Source organism: Streptopelia decaocto, assembly GCF_964273445.1.
Source record: "Streptopelia decaocto genome assembly, chromosome: 1".
Classification (NCBI taxonomy): Eukaryota; Metazoa; Chordata; class Aves; order Columbiformes; family Columbidae; genus Streptopelia; species Streptopelia decaocto.
The window spans coordinates 32,868,165-32,886,230 of NC_138663.1; the positions used below are offsets into that span (position 1 = coordinate 32,868,165).

Below are 18,066 nucleotides of genomic sequence, written 5' to 3' on the forward strand. Positions count from 1 at the left end.
TTTTCATGAGATTAAAGAGGAAACACAGGGAAAAGGCAGGAGTGGGACCAGAAGGGTGCAGAGGGTAAAGGCCGAGCACCTGCCTCCTGAGCAAATGAAGAAGGAAACAGAGAAGGAACTTACACTCCAGGCTCCTCCATCCCCAAAGAGTACTGAGATGTGCCACTGTGACACAGGTCACCTGAGTACAGCTTTTATTTAGGTAATTCTAACTTGTCCCAAAGATCCCTTGAAATAAAGCATTCATCTGATTCAGTACTGCTCTCTGAAAATTTACAGTGTTGAGGCAAATATTTTAGCAAAAAAAAATCTCAAATTCTGTTCATTTCTTCAGACTAAACATTTTCTGATACATACCTTAAAAATTCAGGCCATGATAAGTGATGTACCTTAAAGACAGACTTTGGTTTGATGTATTATGTCATCATGCCATGTAAAAAACGTTGCCACATACACATTATTCAATGAGCTTCTATATGTATTTTCATTAAATATATTGAAAAAATGTTGCTTTAATGGGGTATATGCGTAAAACTGCAGCATAGGCAAAGTATGAAAGAAATACAGATCTGAGGAACTGCTACTGTACAGAACTAAAGGTGAAAGTGATTAAGAAAAATAAATTGTGTTCAGAGTTAAAAAGTGGTTTTGTCTCAGAATAAATATAAATGAGTTTTCCAATGCTTCAAAGTTTTGTTGTTGTTGTTTCTTTTTTCTGGGTTTGAAGCTATTATTCTGATCATAAAGGAAGGAGGGAAATTATACACAGTTGTACAAATAGGATCAAAAATTCGTTCCATTTGAACTTTAGCCTATGAATTAAATAGGATGCAGATTAGCTCAGGCTGCAAACCTGAACAGAGTTAGGAAATGTCAGCTATGTTAATGAGCAAGCAGACATTTATCAGGGAACCACTGTGAAAGTAATCTTCTTGCTAAGCCATTGAAGATATGCCAACAGGTTGCATGTGTAATTGGGGGCACCAAGGTGCACAATTGGACAGACCAGACCCCTCTTTTCACAGACGTGGTGCTTCAGTCATGTATCTGCAAGTCTTCCTGGTTCTTTGTGTCTGTAATTTTGTGCATCACTGCCCCTAATTATGGGCCCTTTGAAAAGCTGCCCTGTATCAAATGGATCCTTTCCTTTCTTTGCGACACTTCAACAGCCGCAGCCAGAGCCTTCCTGGCATTACCAACCCCCAGCTCCCTCTCGGAAACCAGAGTAACTTTAAAACAGATTTTATTTTTTCCCCTCTGACAAACAAAATAGACTAACTTTATTTCTAGTCGACATAACTTTCATGTTTATATATATAGTTATAGCTTCTTTGAACTTCATCCCTGCAGAGTAAGTGATGGAAGAGCACACCTGCACTGTGCCAGATGTGATGTGTAAGTGCTCCAAACCTACCAAAAGCACATGGGCCTAACTGAGGTTAACAGCACTCTGACATTTAGCATGTGCATCAGTATTTCAGGGCCTGGCTCCTAAGATGAGGGGAAAAATCTCTGCTGTTGCCTGGACCTTGGACCCACTCCTGGATGTCTGTTCGGTGTCTCCTCAGCCAAAGGTCAGCTTCCCTGAAGACGAGAGCTAATGATGGCAGCCTCCTTTCCAGCTCTCCTACTACTGGGAGGTCTCCATGACATGGGGCTCTTTCAAAACCAAGTGCCTTTAACCTGAACCAGTACTAAGGGTATGGATAGACAGCCACAAGCAGCGACAGCGATTTGTGTCAACGCCCCCTTGAAGACCTTCAGCCACAGCTCAGCTGCTGTTGTGTGTCTGCTCTTAACTGGCTGTCAGGGGAGCTGCAAAGGAGTCAGCTGTACCAGAGCAGAGGGGAGGTGGCAGCATCCCTAAACTGCTCCTCCATCACCAGCTGACCACATGTTCAGGTGCCTTTCATGCAAAGTATCTAAAGCTCAGTACATGAAGTCCTTCAATCCAGGACACTTTTGCATCTTGAGGAAGTTTTCTAACAGCTGACCAATATCCCCCACTATTCAGTTAGTGCCATTTCAGGATTTCCTGGTATGCAGAACTCAGTAAAAATAGTATAAATTCACCTCTAAGCTTTCCTCTGCTCTTGCTCTCGCTAAACCTTGGGAAAAAATTTATTACCTAATTCACTTGAAACCATTCTGTATATTTATTTTTGTACATGAAAAGCATTTCGGTTACAGAGAGATCTCTGCTTCTCTATATTATTACAAATGTCCATGTGTCTTAAGTTTTGATTCACATTATGCAGGCAATGGCTGCAGTTGACCCTGTACTGATTGATTGTTGAGAAACCCAGGTTTACACCTACAAACTGGATTAATGCAAAACTGCTGGAACACAGCTGAATAACACAATCAAACACAGAAATTATTTCAAATACTAAATCAAACACAAGTTTGGTTTCACTAAAATGCACCAAGTTCGGCTCTCTGTAGAATTTGCCTCTGCTGACCAGGTGTGCACAGGGATATATTTCATATATGAACCTGAAATTCTAATAGTTCAAGAAAGAAAAATGCAACAGCTGAAAAGCTTTACGAGCAAATGGATATAAACCGCAAGAAGCAATTCAAAGACATGAAGCATGCAAAAATCATTTGAAAGCTACACAAATGGTGAAAATTTGCTACATAAGAAATAAAAGGATCACTTAAATGGTCTGTATAAATGTCTGAATATCTATAGCTTTGTTGGGAATTGATGAAGCATTTTAAATTTTGGCATAAGGTGATTCAGGAATTTAGACCTATGGGGTGCAAATTGGCCTTCTGGGCTGCAGATTTTGGAAGATGCTTCAGTGGAAAAAACAAAACAAAACAAACAAACCTTGGTTTCCTTTAGCCCTCATTTAGAAGAAAAGCAAAGATAATTAGGATTTCAGCAACTGCTTTCTCAGTCTGGTTCAAGTCCCAAAGCAACAGGAAATACAGATGAGTCTGAACTGTGAAAATTGAGACTAAAGTAAGAATTTTACTCCAAACTTATCCAAATTCAGTGATATTAATTGTACAGTTTCTTAGGAACTTATAAAATGCACAGCAGGCATGTATACATTTTCATTTTTGTAAAGGGATGATTAACACTGGCTGAAACCTCTAAAGCAACACAAGTGATCTTTCTTTAGCCCAAGGAGTGATAAATTCTGTGTAAGAAAGTTTGAAGACATGGCAGGATAAAATGATCTGTGGTGGGAACCATCAGTGCTGCGCTGAGATAGGCCAGCACTGAAAGTGATCTGCCAGGTGCTGATATCGGTGCTCATAGAGGAGACGTAGATGGGAGCAGCACATAATTTTCTGAATAAAATACCAAGCAAGAGGTAATGCAGTTGCAAAACCCAATATGTTGGCCTTTCCCCGCTCTATTTTCAGTCAGATGAAGCTTTGTGGTGAAGGAGCTAATTTGTTGTGACAGGGATGTTAAAAGCAAGTGCTCTTGCTGCTGAGGCTGGAGGGCACATGCTGCCCGGAGCAGGCAGGGACTGGGTCTCGGTGTGATGTGTGTTTCTGCTGAGCTGTGCTGGTTTTGGTGGGATCACAGGCTCTGTGGGTTGTATCTCTCCTTCCTTTGAAGGCAGCATCAGCTGAGCAGCCTCTCAAGTTTACCAAGTGAGAAAAGTGGATTATTTCTTCCTCACCTGCAGTACTCTTCACAGGAGCATCAGGGACCATCAAACTTAATTATTACCCAACAGAAAATTAAAAAGGCAAAACAGACTAATTAAAAATAGACCATATAAACAGTATCAATATAACGCCTTCACCTTGCCACCAGCAATGTCTGCAAGGCTAAATTTTCTCACCATCTGCATTAGTTGGACTTTGATATCCATTTGTCACCAGCTCAACCCAGCTGGGCAGGGAAAGATGGGCTGGCCAGTCCAGGCCATGCAGGCACCAGATGCAAAGCAGTGTCCTCAAAAAGGTCCTGCAGAAGGAAAGCTGGATGTGGGAGGGGGTTCACTCTCAGTTGTCTGGGGTAAGTTCTACAGAGCCATATGACCACAAAACACCAAAGCAGTAAGAGAGGACTGCACTTTGAGAGGTGTTTGTGAGCACCCACATTTTGTCCACAGACAATGTGAATGAGGTGATTTCTGCCTTGGAAAGCAAATAAAGGGCTTGGTTTCTTGCCTCCTCACAGGGAAAAATATTCCTCAGACAATAAGAATTTTTTGTTCCTGATCTGAAGGCAGACCAGGCTTTCCTGGGCTGTGGGCTGCACATCCCTCCGCACTGACAAAACGTTTGACTTGCAAAATCCATGTACAACAGCCAAAAGGGGAGTTTATTATACCTTGCAAAGTTGCAAGAGGAGCCAGTTCAAGCTGGGTCATTTTGGTCACAGCTGATGGAGGACCTAACAACACACTGCTAATAGAAGAGCAGAATTGCACTGTCACCTTTGGCCAGGGTGCTGCTCCCCCACCCACCAGACTGGTGGCCGCAGCTTGCGCAGGGGCAGGATGCTTCGGGTGAACGGCTTGGCCTTGAAGTGGGCCAGTCCCAACCTTAGGGAAAAAAACCCTATGCTTTGTGGCGGCCGTAAGCACTTTTTACATTTTTACCAAAGGTGCTAAGAAAATAAATAGGAAAGGTCTGTGACCCACTCAGTCAAATGAATTATTCAAAAGAAGCATCAGCTGAAGAGCTTCTTATAAGAAATAAGGTAGCCAAGCAAAAGGCCGCATCTTTCTTCTTGTTCAGATTAGCAGTCATTAAAAGCAGGAAGAGGACGGAGTTAGCATCACTGAGATTGTTGGTTGTTCTTCTGTTTTGTTCCCATCTCACCCTGAATGAAATTGCCCCTCTCCTCCCCACAAAATTGCACTTGAGTCAGTACTTTGTTTCTGCTGTTCTATTTAGACGGATGCTCTAGTTGTGGTGATGCACTTCTAGTTATTTTGGTTTTCAAATATGACTCAGCCCTTAAATAAACCCTTGAACATTTTTATATTTCCAAGCAATACTGCTGATACATAAATGACATCCTGGGAGTTATATTTGAAGACTAAAATGGTAAAATGAGTTTACTGATAAAAACAGATTTTAAGACGAAGCATAGTAATTGAGTTTGTCTCTCTTATACATGAAATATTATGTGATCAATAGATTATTATGGTTTGTAGTAGTTAAAGTTTCATGTTACAGAAATAATCTATGAACAGATTAGTAGAATGTAGGGTTGCAAATCTCCTGCTGTAGTAAACAATGCCTATTTGGCATTTTTAAGACTGTGTAAAACACTGGCAATAAGAAAATACTGATTAGTGCAGACCTAGATGAGTAATTGATTTTAACAATTGATTTTTTATTTTTATCATTTTGCATTAGCACCATACTGAGAAAAACAAAGTGAAATACACTGACACACTAGTGGTCATTCACATGGCTGGTGAAGAGCCACAGAGATCTGAGAAACAGGGTTTGCAACGTCTTTTTCTGTTCCGGTCCTCTCTAAAATGCTTACTCAAAAATCCAGCGGTGCACTTTGTCTTTTCTCCCAGGATAGGCATTTGACCACCATGCTAAAGCAACAAGAAGTTTTAAATTTTTAATTAGAAATTAAAATAGCAACAGAGAGATGTCCAGGACTGTCACTTGATAAGCACGGCTGTGACTTGTGCAGAAGACACGACCGCAGTGGGCTTCACCCGTGCACTAAAGAAGAGACACTTCTCCCTGGGTCACCCACCCAGGAGATGCCGGAGCTCCTCTAGTCTTCTTACTTGTATTACTCTGAAGTATTTTCTTTATGCAGTAAGCAAAAGCTAGCTAGTGATTTCTAACTTAAATTATTAACTGGTCTAGGGACAAGTTAAACTGCATTTGCCTGTGAGTTTCACTGTTAAAAAATAACTAGCTGAGCCCTACTTTAAAGATACTGCAATTTTTATCTGAGAAATCAAGGGAGTCCCCACCTGTTGGGAGGCCATGTGAGTTGAGCACCATCACTGGGCTGCAGTGGGACTCTCCTCCATGTTGAGGAGACCCCCAAGCGCTGTCTGGCCCATGCAACCTACTCCACAGCTGAGCACTTTCCCACAACAGGGACACAGGTGACCCATTCAGGGTGAGACTCACCATGTCTGAGGAGCAGATGTCACCCCACACACATCCTGCATTTCAAGTCAGCAGCTATTGATACTGTGGCACAGAAGGAGCTGAGATCTGGGCTCCGTGGCTTACAAGGTGATTCTCTGAGGCACCTTGGCTGTGGGTGAATTGGCTGTAGCCCGATGCCATTAATGGCAAGACCCTTTGCTGGCAGCGGAGGGCAGTTACATCAGTCCCTGTGTGTATACCCACTTTTAGGCATCCTAGAAAAAAAGCAATGGCTAGTATTTCAGCTGTGACTTAATGACCGTGTTTCACCAGCTGCACTGCTAAAGCTGGAGCTCGCACAGAAGGCAAAGACATCCATAGCCATAAGGAGGACTGAGGCAGCCAGGCCCCTGTTCTTGCCCATGGTGAATTTGTGAGTACCAGAAATCTGCAGCTGGACAGTCAGCTCCCTGTTCAACAGTTAACAACATGGCTGCTTTTTGTCGACTTGTTTCACCATAGCAGTGAATTCAGCATTGTAACTACAGACATCTCTGTCTTTGTATCTGTAGGTCTGTTTACATAGGGCAATTATTTTGCAGAGAGGTGACAAGTCCTTTATGGAAGTTATTGAATTCTGGTACTGCAAACACTGCAAACAGTGCATCAATAATGAAAGACCAGCAATAGAGCACAACATACCTGCATTGTTCAGAAATATGTATTTTTTTAATGGACTATATATTCTGACAGATAATTTAGGCCTGGAAATTATACATAAATTTTTAATAATATCTAAATTTACTTTTCAAGGAAAATTAAAAACATGAGCTACTAATTACTGGCTTGGCTGAACAGGAGGGAGAAGGGGAAGAGACAGTGAAAGGGAATGAAAATGAGGGTCATCAGATGTCTCATTGGAGTTTGCTGACCTTTAGAAGAACTCCCAACTGATTAGTAACCTTGAACATTGATAAATTAGATAATATTAACTCAACCCATTCTCATTTTTTTTTTAGCAGAGAATTCCAGCTTATTTCAGCAGTATGACTTCTACTTTTTACATACATGCAACACTGACTGTCTCTCCAAGGATTTGATTCAAGGTTTAGCTATTATGTCTCCATTCTTGGCTTTTTAGCCTGTTTCATAGTGTATTGCACTGTGCTTCATCTACAAGAGCAGAAAAATCCTATGACACTCAGGTGAGGGTAGGCAACAAAAGGAGAGATGCTTTTTTTCCATCCGTACACCATTTCAGTTTTGATTAAAAGCTGGGATTAAACATCAGTATTAATCTGCCTTTGAGAAAGGATTGAGAAAAAAAAATCAGAGGTAGTTTTCCTTCCAGTTCTCATATCTGTTATGGGTCTAAATCTGTTGTTGGTGGGTACACTAACCCAGATTAAGGGCAGGGACACTTGCCTTACCCATAATTTATGTATCCATGGACCCAAAACAGGGATGCTTACAACTGTTCTGTGAGTATCTGACCTTCTCTCTACCAGCTCCACCACTTCCCTTCAGAGCTTTCTACAGCCTCTGACAGAGACCGAAGATTCTGCCCTTGAAAAATGTTTGCTCTTTTCACAAAAGAAGTCTGATCTTCATGCATTTCCTATGTCTATCTTATACCTATTCTTGAATGAAATTGAAGTGCAATTGCTAAACATAACAGCTTCTGCTAAACTTCTCAGAAATAGGCATGCAGCTGCCCCTGAAATCCACTGGAAATGTTCCTCTGTGTTCGAGGGGAGAATGTGACCTCCTGACAATTAATGGCAGGCAAGAAAATACTGTATGGAAAGCAGATTCTTTGTCAAGAAGCTAACCCTCTTCTTTAAAATCTTTGATTGCAGCTTGCCAAGAACTAGACAATACAGTAAAACCCTTGAGTACCTGTTATTTATGGAGTAGGCGCAGAAGAAGGTTTATTTGGTCTGAACATCTTCATAGCTTTGATGGTTCAAGGTACGCTATCAATTTGGTGGGTTTTTTTGCATTTTTTTTCAGAGTTTTAGTTTCTTGGGTTTGTTTGTATTATTTGCATTCAGTGGTCTAGCATTTCTTGTATTCCCTGCTCCAAAATCATCCAGTACTCAGAAGACACTAGGGCTCAAGGGAATACGTACCATATACAGGCAATTGCATGGCATTCTTTTGATCTCCTGCTGTACATGAAATGCTCTGAAGCAGCATCTGTTTGCAGGAATATAATTCTGGTTTGTAAAACACATATACATGGACTTCCCTTGTAACTTAGTAACCCACGGGGGTAATATTAATGGAAGTTTTGCCTGTCCAGGTTGCATGACATCTACTGAACTGGTAAAAGAGATGCTGAAGAGGAGCAAGGCACTTTGAAAACAACATGACACCTAACACAGTGTTTAAAGGATGCTGTCATCTTGGGCAGTTTCTTCCTCTCCTGTTTTGTCTCCACTGCTCATGATGCATTCCTTACAACTTTAGTCTTTTCAGCCTATAATTTACAACACTGCTTTATTCTTTATTTCTCTTCCAGAATAACATAGCTTTGGTCACACAGCCTCTTCTAGTTATTGTCCCAACAGTACAGTAATGAAAACAGGGTTTGCAATATTGAAGTGATCACTATGCATTAAGATACTTTACATAAACCACTGAAACAGCTGTGGAGCTTACAGGAAGACAAACCAACCCGCAGCAGCTCAAGAGAGGAGGAATCTGGAGAAGGCTCCCAGTAAATCTGAACAGATGCAAGTCACACACAAATAGCCTGTATCCGCTCTGGGTGACAGCATCATTCTGGTACATAGGGTCTGATCTTTAGGCACATGAATTTTCTGTTCAATCCATTGTAGTGACTTATGTATTCCCAGAAGAGTAACAAAGATAAGACACGACAGGCATAAGGTTGTGCTGGGCAGAAGCTCCCATACGTAGAGGACCTAGACTGGTGATAACTCCTTCTATACTGCCCAGCTGCCTCAGCATGCTGGCAAAGAGGGAGCAGTAAAAACATGCATTAAAATGAAATCCCTGGAAAGGAAAAACAGCACAAAGAAAAATCAAGGTAAGAGAAATATTTATTTAAATTTGCACAATAACAAGCTTATACTGAACAAATTCAATCAAGAAATAATAGTAAGTGCAGTAAAACAAGGAAATATTGATGACTTTTCCCATCAGAAAACATTAAGAAGCCATGCCTGTGCATTTTGGGGTTTTTTTTAGTTTTTTGTTTGTTTGTTTGTTTTTACAATAACTTCTATTTTTATTTTTTTTTCAGCACACATACTGTACATATCACATCTTAGCTGCTAGGTTCTTTATTCCTGAAGGCTTCATTCTTTTACTTAAACATCTGCTAAATTCTGCAGTGCGCAATCAAACACATTTGTGCAGATTTGAATATGATTAGGTACGAATCTCTGCACCTCATCAAGTGCCAGACTCAGAGCTTCAGAAGACCCTGTAAGACTTCCTAGTTGATTTTGGATCTTGACATCATTATGTACAGCATTACAATGTGCCACTTTACACTAACCTAAGATTCTGCATAACAATGTCAGACAGACAAATAGCCATAGGATTTGGGCCTGACCTCATACAAAGGTTTACATGTCTGAGCCTGTCTTGAGTCCCGCAAATTTCACTCTGATTCAGGCAACTGAGTTCATCACGTATCTGCACTTTAGATGGACGAAATCGATCTAATTTTAACTTTAATTTTGTACATTTTTTGGTCTAAAGGTCTTTTTTGTGAAGGAAAATTCTTTAACCAGAAACTGCTTGTGAAAGTGGTTGTTGGTGTCACAGTTCCTGAAGGCACTGTGGGTCCACTGAGCAACAGACGTGGCCATTCTAAAGGAAGGAAAAACAGAAAGAAGGAATTAAACAATTAGCATTTTGTACAAACTCAGTCAATTTAACAAGCTCAGCCATTTGTAAACACTCATCAGATTTGAACATACAGATGTGTAAAACAGAAGACACCTATAGATTTTGATCGGATTCGTGATACTTTCATCATGCCCTTTCCTTGCCCAGGGGAACAGGCTATTGTGATTCCTCTAACTGCTTGGTTTGCTGTGGTCTGTACCACAGAGCTACAAGGCTCAAACTGAAAGAAGCTGGGATCAGTGGAAGAAATGCTCCCAACATAAGGGTATCAGGCATCCGCTCAAGTACACAAAGCTGATGAACAAGACAGGGCACTTGAGAGTTTTACTTAGATCAGGCAGAAGGGACTCTGGGTTTTATTTAGCCCTGAATGCTTCAAGTTAATACATCCTGTCCGTAATACCAGCCAACATTAATCCATTAAGTTTTTCCTGATAGTCCAGACATTCTTCTGAGAATATTAGCAATTAAGGGAACAGATTGCCGATTGACATCATTAAAGTACTGGGGAAATTGTTTTCTGCATCTCTACTACTTCTTAAGTCTGATTCTTACAATGCAAATGAAAAGTGTTTATTATTTTTAAATTACTCCAAGTACATTCAGTTAACTAAACTGCCAGGACTGATTAAAGACTGAGGTCTGAATAACTCAACCATTTTCTTTCACTCCTTCTGTTATAGGTTAGACAATTCTACTGTCCACCTTCTTGTGATTTGAAATGGTTTTCTGGCTAAGTCAGCTTTAGCTGATGGCCAGGTTTCTGAATTCTTAAAGGATTTGTGTAAACCTATTTTACTATAGCTTCCTTAGAGAGGCTTAGACTGGAGCTTTGACCTTCCATATGATGCTCTGCAAGAAAAATGTGGGGAGACAGAGAACTACACAAATTGGGCATAGCATTAGCCCAATCTGTAGGAAGAGGGCTGCTTGCATGCAGAACTATGATATTAAAATGCTGACAATATGAGTAGGTAGTGTATTTCAAAAAGAAAACTGCTCTCTAAAGAGAACTGAGGTGAGATTTGGCTTGCTGAGGGACAAAGTGGTACATCTTCACTGTTATGCAGATTCATATCTGAGCCATACTAAATCTATGAGCTTTGGTGGAGTATATCTGTTTTCATTTTATATATATATATATAAAAATATATATATATATAAAACACAATGCATAAATGGTTTTTATGAGTCTATATATGTGTTTACACTGAATATAAATTAGTCGATGCTTAAGGTTCAGTCTTTGCTTAAAAGGGCAGGTAGGAGCAGCACACAGGTGGCCATCAGCAGAACTAAGACATTCTTTCTGCATTGCCATTGATTAGCAGTACAGCAGGGAGAACACATTTCCCACCCCTGAATCCCAAAAGTGCTTTTGAGAAGAATCACACATAAATATTTGTTTTACAGACGGGGAAACCAACACACATAAACCTCAGCAACTTGCAGAGACAAAAAGTAGCTTCTGGCATTGGAGCTGGTGTATGCCATCAGCTATGGACTCCAAAAGGATGGGTTTCTGCATGCGAGTCTGTTTCAACATCCTTTGGGCAGCAGGTGGCTTTCTAACTATTAGCCATTCTGCCAGAAGACAGTATTTTCTTCTAACCACTGACCCGTTCTGACATCAAAACAAATGGCTACACTTATTCGGCACATACCACGTGAAAGGACAATGTCTCGACAGCAGCAACTGCTGTTGCACACAGGACTGCGTTGGGCACAGAGGAGGAAGGTGGTGGTACCTGATGGCTTCTACTAAATGAACCGTTACTCCCCACCTCTCCCATGAGGAGGTGTTGAAGTTAGGTTATTTTTTATGAGTGCCGTTTCAAAGTAGCGAATTGTGTCATGTACTAGAGTTTGGGAAGTATCGTGCTTGGGAAGGATGTAAAATAAACAGCAAAATCAACTGTGAATTTCACTAATAATTAAACATCTCTGAATAAACCCTGCTGGCTCTCTCTCCTTGGCTACTGTAGAAACACTCTATCATTCTTCAGTATTGGATGGTGGAAAATACAATTCACCTTAGAGGCTTATAAGCCTATAGCCATTATTGTTTCTTCTCAGACAATGAATTCCTTTGACTACAAAAAACTACTAAATGTTCTAAATATGATGTTGATTCTACTATTAATTTTAAAGAAAGCAATGTAACCACATAACTAGTCCTTTTAGTCTCAAAACAATTACTATTCTCAAAAAAGCAATTCAATCAGTTCTGATAACACTATAGTATTTATCACATAGAATAAATTTCTTGTGTGAAATCAGGTCTTACATGCCTATTTGTTACTGTATAAATTTCCAAGATAGCATGGAGCTATATAGTAAAAACTGCCATCAAACTTAAATTGAGCTACCCTGGTGGAAAACCAAACCTACTAATCTGCCCACAGCGCTCTGCGGCACGGGCTGTTGTCCTGCTTCTGACCTGCTAGCACATTAAACCATCCTTCTAGCATGTGGAAGAGCAAACTTAAATAAGCTGATCACTTCTACTGTTATCTCTGCTGCTTTAAACAAGTGTAGACACCAACTACCCACTGACAGGACTCAGTGCATTAATATTTATACTCCATGGAACAAGCTGGGAAAGAGGAATCCCAGCTTAATTTTTATGCTCTTTACCTTGCACTGGCAGAGAGTGCACTCTGTGCCGTGCTTAATCCAAGAAGATCCAGTGAAGCGAACGACATTGGTTTCATCCAGACAGGTTTTAGTGATGTCATTGCGAATGGTGTCTGCTTGGCAGGGGTCGGTGACACAGCGCGGGCAGCACTCGTTCTCGGGGAGGACGCTGAATTCACAATCCACCTCCGGGCATGGCAAGGGCCAGCAGTCAACTTCGCCTTGCTGTTTACAAATGTTACAAGAACCAGAGAAGATTATTAGCTCTTATTTTGTTTCATTATCTGTTCATCTGACTCAGCATTATGTTTCTCAGCTGGTTAATTTTATCCATCTGGTCCTATTCAGAAGTCAGTGCAGAGAACACTGATATTCATTGCTTGAGGGAAACAGCATCCTGGGTGCTTTTTCTGCATGCCATTCAGGAAGTGTATTAGATTTAACTTGTTTCAAAACACTCTCCATCAAACTGCAGCTGAAAATTCTCCATAAACTTAATGAAATACAAAATATGGATCTGTCCTTGTGAATTCCTACTTCTGCAAGTGACAGAAGCCACAATATGACTGAACTGCAAAAGCGTTTTGAAATCTCCTATTTCCTCCATTTTTATATCTACTTGGACTGTTGGTTTGCCATAGAAAGCCTTCAGCTGTTCCAAGTCTGGATGTGCTGGAATTTTTCTTTGCCACCATTACAAATGCATTTGCTGGACAAAGGGTGTCAGCAGCCAAATGCAGTGGGAAACACCAGCACATTTTCAGTGAGAGGACCTCCGTCCATTTACTATCCATTTTAGATGCTGTGATCAGAATATCTGAACTTCCAAACTTAATCACACTTTCTGCATCATGGGTTCACTATGGTCAGGGTATGAAAAGGTCAAAGCAGAGACCTGCGTTGGGCCAGAATATTCTTAGGGGAAGTTACTGGATGACTGTACAGCAATCTAAAGATGTCTGATTATTCACATCAGTTACTAGAAGCTGGGGCCAGCTTCTCTTCAACTCTGGACAAGGGCCAAAGTTTCAGATCTATGGGTCAAAGGAGAGACTTCACAGAAGTCACTAACGCATATTACTTCTGGAGTGGGTCCATCTCTGACCTCTAACTTACTCAGCTCATCTGAAACACAGATTGAGTAGTCTGGATTTAGGGGGGGCAAGGAGAATAGCATTTGGTCCAAGGAAAGAAGTTTATTCATAAAAACTGTATCTAAGACTTTGAGAATAATTAGTTCAATGTCTCCAGATTAAAAGCTGAAAAAAATACCCAGGGATTTGCCATATCTCCAAATTCTCTCCTCTTGTTGCAAAAAGTATTGCGAAGTTACCCTTTTAGAAATTTTTCACCTGGGTCAATTTTTCTCTTTTTGAATCACATGATGGTAAGAATGACGGCAATGTTAAAACCAACCAGTGCTCTTGATATTTCAATTTATTTTTTGTAGTGATGGACAGTACAAGGAGTAGACGATATTTGTCACCTCCCAAAAAATCCCTAACTGAAAGAAAGCAGGCTTTAGTTACAGAAGTAGCATCTCAAAAAAAAAAAAAAAAAAAACCAAAAAAACAAACAAGAAGAAGATCTACTGAGATCCCAAACTGTAAGGTGTTTTGTTTTGTTTTTAAGACATTTAATGAAGCACCTGGGAATCTATTTCATCAGATTTTAGCAGCAGTAACACTGAAAGCACAATGTCTACAGAAATTGTTTTCTGGCTGTTATTCATGACACCCTGACAAGAGAAAGCTGCTAGATGGATTAAGCTTTATATTTGGAGAGAACCTCTGGTTAAAGCTAGTTGGTTTTATCTTGGGATTTTTTCTGCCACACAAACTTCCTGAATGGCATTATGCACAATAATTTTCACTCAGACTCTGAAATACACGCCTAGGAAAAAGATCACATGCTTTAAAAGATCTTTTTTTTCCAAAACTCATTTCACTATTTTGAAAAATGCATCAAGTCTTACTATTTTTTCTGTTACTCAGAATGTCTGAATGAATAAACAGATTTTAGTCTATTGGCATCTTTGGAATTATGAACCATGATGATAAATTCATATTTAGGATTTCCTTACACAGCTACATCAGTCTTTGAATGAGTGAACACATGAGCGTTGCTGTGTACGTGCCATATCTAAATGACCTCCACTCTTTGCTACAACAATCTTAATGATTAAATAATTTCTATTATGTCTATTGTGTCAAGATGCATTTTTGACTGGAACTTGACAATACTGACAAATATCCATAAAAACTAGATTTCAATTATACGCATACACTCCAGAGGAAAATAAATAGATGCTAATGCATGAAAACTAACTATTCACAGATCAGAATATCTCATATCCTTTCCTTCCTGTCTCTGCTGCTGCAATCAGGAGCCTCACCAAACAGCGACACTGCTGACAGTTCTGGATCCAGGAGTCACCACTGTTGTAGGAAAGCTCCCCGCTCTGATGTAAACACTGGCTGCTGAGCCTCGGGTCACATTCAGGACAGCAAAATAGGTCCACGGTGGGATTTTCACAGTCACAGACCATTCGCCGGCACATCACATATCCACTCTGTTGTTGGAAGACAGGCATAGAGCAATGGCAGAAATGTCACCAACTCCAGCAGTATTTGTACCAAAATTTGATTTTTTGGCATAATTCTAAGCCACTAGCAATTCATGAGTTTTTCCACTATATGGTATCTTGGCCAAAAAACAATTCAGAGGCAGAATCCACAATACGCAGTCAGTAACTACCAGAAAGTTCCTCTGTTGTCTTATATACATCCTTCATACAACTAAGCTTCAGAGAGCTCTGCCCTAAGGTGATGAAACTCAACCATGTCTTTTCCAAGGGTCAAATTTTAATGGATTGTACTAAGTTTAAACCATTCTCACACAGACGTGTCACGGACATAGTATGCACCTTGTTGTGTCTTAAACAGCTGTTTTTTGCAACTCCTGGCAGGGAGGGAGAGATAAGTGATGTGAAGGCAGGACTTATCTCTTCCTCAAGGCCTACCTATTATTTGTAAAACGAAGGCCTCATTAATGGTATCTGTTCCTTGAGTCCTCCTTAATTGGGCTTGCAGAAAGGCAGGGTCATTCAGTGATCACTGACCATCCAGGGAAAATAACAAATCATCAGCTAGTCCTAGAGGACCAACCAACTCACTTCTGGGTGCTTCCGGGACCACGGACTCATTTCTGGAACAATCCTCTTAGTTGGCATGAGAAGCGAGCAGAGGGAGGAGATGAGCTGCCCTCTCCTGTCTCACATGCAAATGGACTAAAGTTTAAAAAACTTCTCACTCAGGACACTAGAGGTGAAACTTCATTGTACTCACCACCAAGAGAACTACAAAGATCATCGCTGGATCAACTGACCTTTGGTGTGGTTAATCTATCTCTTCTCTCTCCTTCTCTAACTTTATTCTGGGCACATAAGGGTAATATTGTTGCGAGTTTTGTTACTGAAGTCTTTTTAATATTTATGATATAGTTACAAACTTTTGCCAAGCCACTATTCCCTGTAATTCAACTGAGTTTTCAGTAAATTCATTATTTAATTGAACCTCTTGAGTAATTGTCATTGCTCCTGGTTACTGCACAGAGTATTCAAAAGTTAACTCTACCCTCACCCCACTGAGTGGGATGGGACAAGATGCCAGTCCAGTTTCTTTAAACTTCCAGATCTGTCCCTCTCTTCTGTAATTATTTACATAAGATGATAAGTAGTCTGAAATTAAATTCATGCCCATGAAACCTGAGCTACTGAAATGATAAGGACCTTGTCAGCAGTGGATTAGACCTTCATTCTCTATCAGCATTTAGCTAAGGATGTAGCTTCTCACAGCAAACATTTGAGAAAGTTAACCTGAATTACTCTAGAAATACAGAACCTACTTCTATCTATAGGCATCTGCTAGAGATACTGGCTTCAGACACTAATGCCAATATGTGTCCAGACAATTTCTTTGCATGAAAATGCCCACCCAGGAAACACAGGTGGCATTTCTGCTAACCAAATAGTAGTATCGTCCTTCTTCAGTATCACATAAGAAACTTTCCATGGAAGTTCTGCTCATGCAAGCTGGAGAGACAAGTTCTCCCCAAAACCCTAAATAATATACAATCGCACTTTTTTGTAGCACCACACACACACCCAAGAAGGCAGCTAAAACAGGAATTTCATGTGAATCATGAAGCTTTTCCCTTCTTCCCTACCACCATCTTGCAGAAGCAGCTACTTCTACTGACCTGGCACGAGCAGACAGAGCATCTGTCATTCTCCAGCACCCAAATCTGACCGTTGTGCTTGATTTTGTCTTCATGGATACAGTCTCCTGTGCAGTTCTTGCCATGGGGACATCGACAGTCATACCCACCATCCAAGTTAAAGCAAACAGTATCATTGGCACAGCTATGCCTTCCAGTTCCACATTCATCAATGTCTGCAAAAACATGCCACGTAATGCTCTTAGACTACATTCAATTAACAAAAATGTTCTTGCAGCAGTTGGCAGTCAATATAAATGATTCTTGGCCATTAAAGCCTTCAGCTGAAAATTAATTTGCACTTCACCAGAATGGGGAGAAATAACTTACAAGTTCACAAAAAAACATTTTTCAAGTCACAACAGCTTTTGAAACATGGTATTTTGAGTTTTCCCATTCATCTTTCTAAGTGAATTCCATTGAGTAAAGTAGTTAGAATAAAGAAATTATGGGAAACATAATAAAAATAGTTCTCCGCTCCCTAGAGAGCATTAATTTGTGGCAACCATTCATGAGACATGCAGTTAAACAAGAAAAGCTGCAGAATCTCGTTTTCGAAACCTTTCACTGGCTCCGTCTAGCACATTTGAGTTCACTTGCTGTGAAGTTAATGTGAAAGGTGACGTCTGACCTGTAAGCTCATTTAAGCAAGCACGCCATGCTTTAAGTTCCACCATTAGGGTGTGCAAACGAGAATATTTTAATTATTCAGGTTGCAGTGACATCTATACCCTTGTGTCTAGCATAGAAAATAAAGAAAAAAAATCATGTCTCCAGTGAATAAAGGTAAAGGACTTCAAAACAATACTATCTCAAAGAATTCAAGAGTACCTTTAAAGGCCTGCTTCATCAAGGCGCACACAATTATTTTGCAAGGGCAAACTAGCAGCTCATGCTGCCTTCTACTTGAATAGTCTTTATTTAGCTTTTACATCTGTCCATATAGAGAAAACGTATCTGGGAAAAAAGCCTTGAATGAGCACAAAGTAAGCAGCTCTATGCAATAAAAGGTAGAAAACACTAAAAGCGTTAAGGACTAGATCTATGGCGATTGTAAATATTGCTACACTGAGACAAATCTAAATACAGTTTCACAACAGTCTAGCCCAAGGTCTTAATTAGAGTTCATTAAAAAGTAGTGTTGTGATATTTAATTGTCCAATAGAACAATACAAGAAAAAATAAGCAATATGGTCAAGCATGTATACTTCA

The 18,066-nt window shown here is 40.2% G+C and overlaps 2 protein-coding genes across 3 annotated transcripts in view; one reads left to right on the plus strand and one right to left on the minus strand.

Annotated features, from left to right (window-relative positions):
- Positions 1–11,795, plus strand: part of TMEM117 (transmembrane protein 117) — a 242,914-nt gene extending 231,119 nt beyond the window's left edge. Inside the window, exons 8-9 of the mRNA XM_082043448.1 lie at positions 7,914–8,025; positions 11,353–11,795. Coding sequence (XP_081899574.1) covers positions 7,914–8,025; positions 11,353–11,374 — 134 coding nt within the window. The 3' untranslated portion in view covers positions 11,375–11,795. The remainder of the gene's footprint in view (positions 1–7,913; positions 8,026–11,352) is intronic.
- NELL2 (neural EGFL like 2) overlaps positions 9,105–18,066 on the minus strand; it is a 152,785-nt gene continuing 143,823 nt past the window's right edge. For both annotated transcript variants that reach the window (XM_082043446.1, XM_082043445.1), the window contains exons 17-20: positions 16,837–17,030; positions 14,972–15,148; positions 12,577–12,801; positions 9,105–9,900 (exon numbers count right to left, since the gene is read on the minus strand). In XM_082043446.1, coding sequence (XP_081899572.1) covers positions 9,850–9,900; positions 12,577–12,801; positions 14,972–15,148; positions 16,837–17,030 — 647 coding nt within the window. In that variant the 3' untranslated portion in view covers positions 9,105–9,849. The remainder of the gene's footprint in view (positions 9,901–12,576; positions 12,802–14,971; positions 15,149–16,836; positions 17,031–18,066) is intronic.